Source organism: Camelina sativa, chromosome 19 (genome assembly GCF_000633955.1).
Source record: "Camelina sativa cultivar DH55 chromosome 19, Cs, whole genome shotgun sequence".
Classification (NCBI taxonomy): Eukaryota; Viridiplantae; Streptophyta; class Magnoliopsida; order Brassicales; family Brassicaceae; genus Camelina; species Camelina sativa.
The window spans coordinates 15,829,038-15,838,122 of record NC_025703.1 but is presented as its reverse complement, the minus strand read 5'-3'; the positions used below and the strand labels follow the sequence as shown (position 1 = coordinate 15,838,122).

Genomic DNA, 9,085 nt, shown 5'->3' with positions numbered 1-9,085 from the left:
CTTAACCAAACATGTTCAAAAATTAAAATAAATCAAACAACAAACTTAACCATTTCTTATACATAAAATTACAAAATTAACAATATAAAACTTACAAAATATGTGTGTTTTTCAAACTATCATATTTAGCATATGATTTTATTATATAATATTTTATCTAAAAAACTTTTACAAATAATCATAGAAATTATATTTTATTCTAAAATTATAATATAAATAAAAAGAATTTCAACCGTGCTAGAGCACTCGCCCAAATCTAGTTGTTTTTGTTATTGTGGAACCATCTCGCACCGTCTCCATTTGGAACCTACATGATTGGAAAGTCAAAAGCGTTGAGCCTTTTACACTTCGCTATGATTAATTAAACTGAAATGGCCCAAAGTTATTGTTTGAAAGCCAACATTTGGGTTTGGCTAGAGAGTCAATAAAACATGCAAAAGGAGACATCGTGGTTATTGGTTAATATGCTACAAGTCTAAGTGTCTAACAAATAGAGATTTTCATGAAAAAAAGCTTAAGTATTTGGTAGATTTATTTTATTATTTTCAAATAAATTATTGATAAAAAATAATTACGATATTTTAGTAGAAAATAAATTTCAAGTACTAGTCCGGTCAATGTGACAAACCTAAACATAATTACATTATTGATTAAAAACCTGTCATATATTTATTGAGATGTTTTAAACCCTTCAAATAAAGATTTTTAAAAAAATCTGCCACCTACACTATCATCAGAAGTTTAAAGCATTGTCATCAAATCAATATATTTTCGTATATTCATTTATTAAATGATGATGTGTATTTTTGTTTTAGACATAAGAAAATATGGTCTTTTTTTTAATATAGCAATGAAACGTGATGCATTTCTTCCATCAAAAAATTGAAACGATGAAACAATATAACTAACATATCATATCCTATGCTGCATAAAAGAATGAAATCGAAAAAAAATCATGTATATTTTTAAAATTTTAAATTTCTGAACAAAAAGATAAGTGACAATAAGAATTTTTACTTTATACAAGATTTTTGAATTTTTAAGTCGACAATAGGGATTTAAAACTTCATATTGATTTTGAACAAAATTCTGCGTTGTTTTTGTCAAGTCAACATGATTTTTTTTTTCCTCTAATATGAAATTATTTGCTGCCTGATCAGTAAAAAAAAAATAGAAAACCCAAATACAAACTTAATTGTACAAAAAAATAGAAACCCAAGTACAAACTGAATTGTAGAAAGAAAAAAAGCCTTCTATAAACTTGGGGTTGGAACCTGGAACCATACTTAACTAACATTTTCAATTCACTAGTATCATTAGATTTAGTCTATAATTGGCTCTGATTCCCGCTCATACGTTATTATCATACGTTATCATCATATTGCCACATTTTCAATCAAGCAATACAATCAAATGACAGTACTCCCATGCGGAAAACACACATAACCAATATATATGTATGTCTCATGTCCATGTTCAGATACTCTTATATACACCTATATTGACGAAGACAACCTTCAAGCATTTAACTCACAATATGGATGCATTGAGCATCATGATCTAGTTTTTAAACTTTCTACTTTATCTATGCCATCACGGCCGTCAGCGTAACCCTCAAAAATATAATTTTAAAACTTTCCACCACCTCAACAATCTATGCATGCATTGAGCATCATGATCGGCATTTCTGTTTTATATACCCCATCACGACCGTCAAACCTATGGTTCAACTTAAACCAGCCATTATCACACTCGAACTCATAATTAGACATAAGCCGGTCATCATGTTACATACTTAAGATCGATCATGTGACTATGTGGATGTGTTATACTTAGAATATGGACATAAGAAGCAAGTGGCTTTATAAAGTGTTAACTTTGTTTTTGTTAAAGATATTTGACCAATTAACGTTTGGATATTTGACCAAATGTCTAATTGGGTGTATCATAATTGAGCACGAAGCCTAACAACAAGTGGTCTTACTCATGTGGATACATTCGGACTAACACAAAATCGATTCTAAATATCTAAAGTCTGAAAATGTCAAAATCAAAGCTTCGTTTGAGATAAGAGTTGGCCAAACATATATTGTTTGTAATTATTATATATGAAAATTACATCTATACCTATGTCTATTCCAGTTAAATTAACCAATATGGCAATATATATTTTAAAAAAATACTACACCAAATTCAAATCATCAAGTAATTTTTTTCTTATTAAACCGATCACGCCAAATTATAAATAGCTTTGTTAAACCGTACAAAAATAAAATGCACAAAAATTAATGTGCATGCAAATATGTAATTCGGTGCATATATATTAGGTAGATTTATGTGTGTTATTAAGAAATATTCAACTCTAAAAGGATATTTTAAATATTTTAGTTAGTGATTTGTTTACTATAGTGCAATTCATCTTTTTACTCATCTAATTTTCAAGTTTTTCCTTGTCACTTGATGCTGTTGCTCTTATTTTACTGCATCTATCGTTGTGCTACTCCCATTATTCTACTCAAAAATAGTATCAATTGAGTACCAATTATTTGATAAACCATATTTTCTTTTAGACATAGTTTTTGATCTTTAAGTATATAGAAGACAATGATTAGATTAGGACCAACCAACAGGCCATAAATTATCAGTTTTTGCTACCAAGTTTAGCATCAATGGAAACTCCATTATTGTGACGCAATGTGACCACTTGAGCATCTTATCATTTTATTCCAGAACCACCTTATTACCCTAAGCTTCCCCTTTTTCAGCAACAAATTAGTGTTTCGAAATCAACACTCCAACACATTGTGCTCACAATAATGGAGTTTATGAACACTGATGACTAATACATTTTAAATAAATAGTGTTCATAAAATAACTTTTCCCTAGTGTTTATGAACCGTAGTATTTGTGAACACTACGGTTAAATGTACGTAGTGTTTCGAAATCATTTGTGTTCATAAAAAACCGTATTTGATTATCTCGTAGAAAATTATAACATTATACAACTTAATTGTTTCAAAAGATATTATATATCATATCGTTTTAATTTTAAGTTCTAAAAAGGGTTTAATTGTTTTGTTACTTTTAGTTTTACATACAAAAAACGCTCACGGCACAACCAAAATAGTTTTCGGAAACAATTAAAAAATGGAAAATAAAAACCCAACTCTCATTATAAAGAAGCAAACAACACACACGGCACAACCAAAACAAAAAGTCCAACAAAAGATACATAGTGAGAGTAACAGAAGAAGAAGAAGAAGAAGAATGAAGCTAACAAATCCCTCTCTTCTTCTTCTTCTTCTTGTTCTTCTCCACCTGGTTTCAAAACCCATCCTTGCTTCTAAAGATGTACATTCATTACCTATAACACACTATATATAACAACACACTCTTCCAGAATTTCACATTCATCTATTAATTAGTGTTATTGTTTGCTTTCAGTCGTTGTCATATGTGGTGTACTTTGGAGCGCACTCTCATGTCGAAGAGATAACAGAAGATGCCATGGATCGCGTCAGAGAAACACACTACGACTTTCTTGGTTCCTTCACCGGAAGGTTCTCTTAAACCAAACAACCCATTATTTACATTTAAATCTGTTAAACCATTTTCACTGACTTAAGTCTTGTTGAAACAGCCGTGAGAAAGCTACAGACGACATTTTCTATTCATACACAAAGCACATCAACGGGTTTGCTGCTCATCTCGACCACGACCTCGCATATGCTATCTCAAGTAAGTATACATTACATTTTTGTCTTCTCTCTGTTTGTGCTTATGGAGTTAAGCTCTGTTTTCTCTTTTCTTGATTATACTTCAAGAACACCCCGAAGTTGTGTCCGTCTTCCCAAACAAAGCCTTGAAGCTCCACACCACACGATCATGGGACTTCTTGGGTTTGGAACACAACTCTTACGTCCCTTCCTCTTCCATTTGGAGAAAAGCTAGATTCGGGGAAGATACCATAATTGCAAATCTCGATACGGGTCCGTTTCTCTCCTCTTTTTTTTTTTTTTTTCTCTTTGTTTTAAATATTTGTTTTTCTTCTTAGTCAACCTTTGCAACTTTGGGAGCCTTGAGATGGGTTTTTGGGAAGATACGTCCTTTACTTTAAAAACTATATTTTTCAAACTTGTATTACAAGAAATGTAAATATTAGTTTGTGAATTTGATTAAGCTAGTAGTTAAGATCTCTAGATGTCAACAAGAATCAAATCAGCCATATATATGCACGCATGTGCGCATATGCGCATATGCATATTCATTAATATCCATATTCTCTTCTTTCAACTAGGCTTATGGCATCTCTTATCTTTAATATTATACATGTTGACTGCATCGTCTAGTTTGACTTTAATAATAAACACTTAATCCTCTATATAATCATATTCCCTATTATATTATCCACATTCCACAAGAAGTTAGGAAAACGAATTAATAAAAATAAGAGATCAAATAAAAAACTTTCCATATACATATATAGATTCAAGGAATAGAGAAAAGTTGGTGAACAGCTCATCGTACATGTAACGTGTTTCACTGTTTTGGGCCTTTTGGCACTACGCAACTGTATTCTAATATGAAGTTAATGCATTCTAAAAATAGTAGTTTAATTGACTAATGACTTCAGTTTTCAGAAAAAAAAAAAAAAGTAGTGTACCAAGTGGGTATTCTAGTGGTCTTAGCATCCTTTAATGGAGGAGATTGTGATATCTATCTATATATCCACAGGCTGGTCCTGGCCGAAAAAGACTACGGACCTAAAGGTTTTCCAAAATTTCCTCAAAAATCAAAGTAATAGGAATCTGTTCCTAAGGAAATGTATATACCACAGGCTGGTCCTGGTGATCTGATCTGTAGATGAATGATGAACAAACTTTTAAACTTAGCTAGTGATCTCACTAGAGATTTTGTGACTTTCTTTTTTCGTAATTCTTCGGTTAATTTCCGCTAGATGATTACAAGTGTTTACTAAAGAAACACTTTCTATTGGAGTTTTTAGTTCGAGAAATTTCTTCTCTTACCGAATCTGTACTCAAAAAAGTTTATAAAGAATACAAATGCTTTAGGATATGCATGAGACCCAGAACCTTTCATTACGTTCTTTGAATAATTTAATATTGATTCAGAGAAGCAATCTTAGTTGCCATAACTAAAAAAAAATAGGGATCTGTTCACACAAACTCAGATTCTTTTGAATATATTATGATTAGTTGTGTGATTATGAGACATCATAGGAGTAGGACATTAAGAAATTCTTTTATTAACTCAATCCCATTTATCATCTATATACTGAATTATGTCAAAATATGTTTGTTTCTGTGTATAAAAAAGGTGTGTGGCCAGAATCAAAGAGCTTTAGAGATGAAGGCTTGGGACCAATTCCTTCGAGATGGAAGGGAATATGTCAAAACCAAAAAGATGCGACTTTCCATTGCAATAGGTTCTTTTCTATCTTTCTTTTACATTTTTTGTTCTTTCAAATTGGTGTTCAGTCATTTTCACGTTAAGTAATTATCATAAGATACAAACAAATTCTGGAATTATCTGTTGCCAACTCTTAGGAGTTGACACACTCATCACACCTAGTGGTGGAATTAAGTGTTTTTTATGTTTCATATTCAAAATTTTTATCAACAATAAGAAGACACGTGTTGTAGCTACAAGTCATGTTTTGGAATTTGAACAGTAANTAGCAATCTTGTGCTTGGTAATGGAAAGCATTATAAGGTTAGACTAAGTAGAAAAGATTGGATCATATCCAAATTTTCAAGTCTTGAAAATGAATTCTTGAATTCTTGGAATTGAGCTTAAAGCTTCTGTATTCATAGGGACAAAGCTTGTCATCCACGGCACTACCGCATGCTAAGTTCTATCCAATAATAGCATCTATAACAGCAAAGTTTAACAACGGTTCAGCATTGGATGCGTGAGTTTGGCTAATCTCGTTAATTGCTTATTTGAAAGGTTTTTATGTTATTTGTTAACTTTTTTATCTCTGTTNTTATGGTAAAAGGAAAAATAGAACTCATATTTCAACATCCGTGATGGGGGCTATACAGAGTATACTTTGAGTGATAGGACAAGATAACTATTTAAGAAAAAAAAACATATTATATTAATTTTACGTTTTAAAATATCCTTTTTTTTAATGATAATACTATTTTCTAGATACCAATTTTTAATGAAAATAGAGCATGTATTCATTTTCTTTGTTAAATAAAAATATTTTGTAATTTAAGGAAATAACATTCAATTCTTTTTTAAAAACATAACTTTCTTAATCAACACAATCGACCATGCAATTTTTTAAAATTGTTAAAGTATCGATTACTTTTGTAGAATCGTTTTTTTTTTAATAATCCTATCAATTTATTCTGAACTTACTTTTATATACTTTTTAATCTGTTTTCCTCTTGTCGAAAGATAGAATTAGAATACCAAAAAGAAACAAAAAGATATTCATTTTATGATTCCCTTTTATTACAAGGTAAAAATTAAATTGATACCATGTAATATACTTTTTTAATTTGTTTCATAAAAACCCTGTAAAAACTTAAAGTTTTACTTTTAAAACATTGTTAATCCATTTGCTTTTTATTTATTGTATGAATTCAAAAAGTAGCGAAACTTGTAAAGGGATCTTTATAGTAAAACTTGTAATTTGAAAATCTTACACTTACAATCTAACATGTTAAGCTAATCCAAGAAATGCGAATGAAGGAAACTGATCGGAGCAAGATATTTTCACAAAGGCTACGCAGCCGCCGTGGGACCTCTCAACTCAAGCTTCGACTCTCCACGTGATCTCGACGGCCATGGCTCCCACACTCTCTCCACCGCCGGAGGAGCTTTCGTCCCTGGAGTCAGCGTCTTCGGACAAGGTAACGGCACGGCCAAAGGTGGCTCTCCACGTGCCAGAGTCGCCGCGTACAAAGTCTGTTGGCCGCCCATTAAAGGAAACGAGTGCTACGACGCTGACGTACTCGCAGCTTTTGATGCCGCCATACACGACGGAGCTGACGTCATCTCTGTCTCGTTAGGCAGCGAGCCAACCTCGTTTTTCAATGACAGTGTCGCTATTGGTTCGTTTCACGCTGCTAAGAAACGGATCGTGGTTGTTTGCTCCGCCGGAAACTCTGGACCGGGGGATGGTACGGTTTCGAATGCCGCGCCGTGGCAGATCACCGTTGGTGCTAGTACCATGGACCGTGAGTTTGCTAGCAATCTTGTGCTTGGTAATGGAAAGCATTATAAGGTTAGACTAAGTAGAAAAGATTGGATCATATCCAAATGTTCAAATCTTGAAAATGAATTCTTGAATTCTTGGAATTGAGCTTAAAGCTTCTGTATTCATAGGGACAAAGCTTGGCATCCACAGCGTTGCCACATGCTAAGTTCTATCCAATAATAGCATCTATAACAGCAAAGTTTAAGAACGGTTCAGCATTGGATGCGTGAGTTTGCCTAATCTCGTTAATTACTTATGTGAAAGGTTTTATCTTATTGTTAACCTTTTTTATCTCTGTCTTGGTGTAGACAATTGTGCAAACTTGGATCGCTTGACCCTAAAAAGGCAAAGGGGAAGATATTAGTGTGTCTTCGAGGACAGAACGGGAGGGTAGAAAAGGGTCGGGCCGTGGCTTTAGCCGGTGGCGTAGGGATGGTTCTTGAGAACACTAATGTTACCGGGAATGATCTAACCGCTGATCCGCATGTCCTCCCAGCCACACAGCTCACTTCTAAGGACAGTCTTGCTGTGTCAAGATATGTCAGCCAAACCAAGTAGGAATCTTCAGTAACTTTACCTAAAACTAAACATGTTTACAAGTTCTGAAAGAAAAGTTTATTTGTTGATGTAGGAACCCGATCGCGCACATTACTCCTTCGAGGACAGCTTTGGGGTTAAAACCAGCACCTGTAATGGCTTCGTTTTCTTCTAAAGGTCCAAGCACAGTAGCTCCTGAGATTCTGAAGCCTGACATAACTGCCCCTGGTGTGAGTGTGATTGCTGCCTACACTGGCGCAATATCTCCAACAAACGAACAGTTTGATCCTCGAAGACTTCTGTACAATGCTGTTTCAGGAACCTCCATGTCTTGTCCTCATATCTCTGGCATTGCGGGTCTTCTCAAAACTCGTTATCCTTCTTGGAGCCCCGCAGCTATCCGCTCTGCCATTATGACTACCGGTAAGAATGTCTTTCGATTGGAGAGCTAAGGCATTGCTGGTAAAAATGAAGTCTAATACATTATCAGTTGAATCACATTAACATCTACTTATTGGGGCATAGAACACAGCTAACCAAATCTTGTTTCTTTAATGGCCATGTTCTGTTTTCTTGGTTTTGTACATGTTGGAAATGAATTGATTTTTCCTTAGTCTTGTAGTATTTTCATACTTTTGTTTTTCCCTTTCAGCAACAACAATGGACGACATTCCTGGACCTATACAAAATGCAACCAACATGAAGGCAACACCTTTCAGTTTTGGGGCAGGACACGTCCAACCAAATCTAGCTGTGAATCCCGGTCTGGTATACGATTCAGGCATCAAGGATTATCTCAACTTCTTATGCTCTCTAGGATACAATGCATCACAAATCGCTGTCTTCTCAGGAAATAACTTTACTTGTTCAAGCCCCAAAACAAGTCTTGTCAACCTTAACTATCCTTCCATCACAGTTCCAAACTTAACATCAAGTAAAGTTACCGTCTCAAGGACTGTAAAAAACGTTGGACGACCTTCATCTTATACCGTCCGGGTGACTAAACCACGAGGTGTTTATGTCGCGGTTAATCCCACGAGCTTGAATTTTACCAAAGTTGGAGAGCAAAAGACGTTTAAAGTGACACTTGTGAAGGATAAAGGGAATAAGGCGAAGGGCTACGTGTTTGGAGAATTGGTTTGGTCAGACAAGAAGCATCGTGTGAGAAGTCCCATCGTGGCGAAGCTCTGAATTTTGGCTAAATCCAAGTTGATAATATCTATGAGAGGGACTAACTAGATTTGTAGTGCCAATGGCGATATTTGTTTTTACGAAATTTAGTTTCTTGTGTTTGAATGTTAAGGCTTACAAAGA

At 34.0% G+C, this 9,085-nt stretch overlaps 1 protein-coding gene across 2 annotated transcripts in view; it reads left to right on the top strand.

Moving 5' to 3' along the window:
* LOC104766469 (subtilisin-like protease SBT5.3) overlaps window positions 3,204-9,085 on the top strand; it is a 6,197-nt gene continuing 315 nt past the window's right edge. The window contains exons 1-10 of one of the 2 annotated variants that reach the window (XM_010490362.2): window positions 3,204-3,351; window positions 3,445-3,560; window positions 3,641-3,738; window positions 3,825-3,989; window positions 5,338-5,446; window positions 6,727-7,261; window positions 7,363-7,460; window positions 7,543-7,788; window positions 7,866-8,194; window positions 8,424-8,908. In XM_010490362.2, the coding sequence (XP_010488664.1) occupies window positions 3,268-3,351; window positions 3,445-3,560; window positions 3,641-3,738; window positions 3,825-3,989; window positions 5,338-5,446; window positions 6,727-7,261; window positions 7,363-7,460; window positions 7,543-7,788; window positions 7,866-8,194; window positions 8,424-8,908 (2,265 nt within the window). In that variant the 5' untranslated portion in view covers window positions 3,204-3,267. Of the gene's footprint in view, window positions 3,352-3,444; window positions 3,561-3,640; window positions 3,739-3,824; window positions 3,990-5,337; window positions 5,447-6,726; window positions 7,262-7,362; window positions 7,461-7,542; window positions 7,789-7,865; window positions 8,195-8,423; window positions 9,069-9,085 lie in introns of those variants that run through there. The other variant, XM_019240648.1, reaches the window with a different exon arrangement.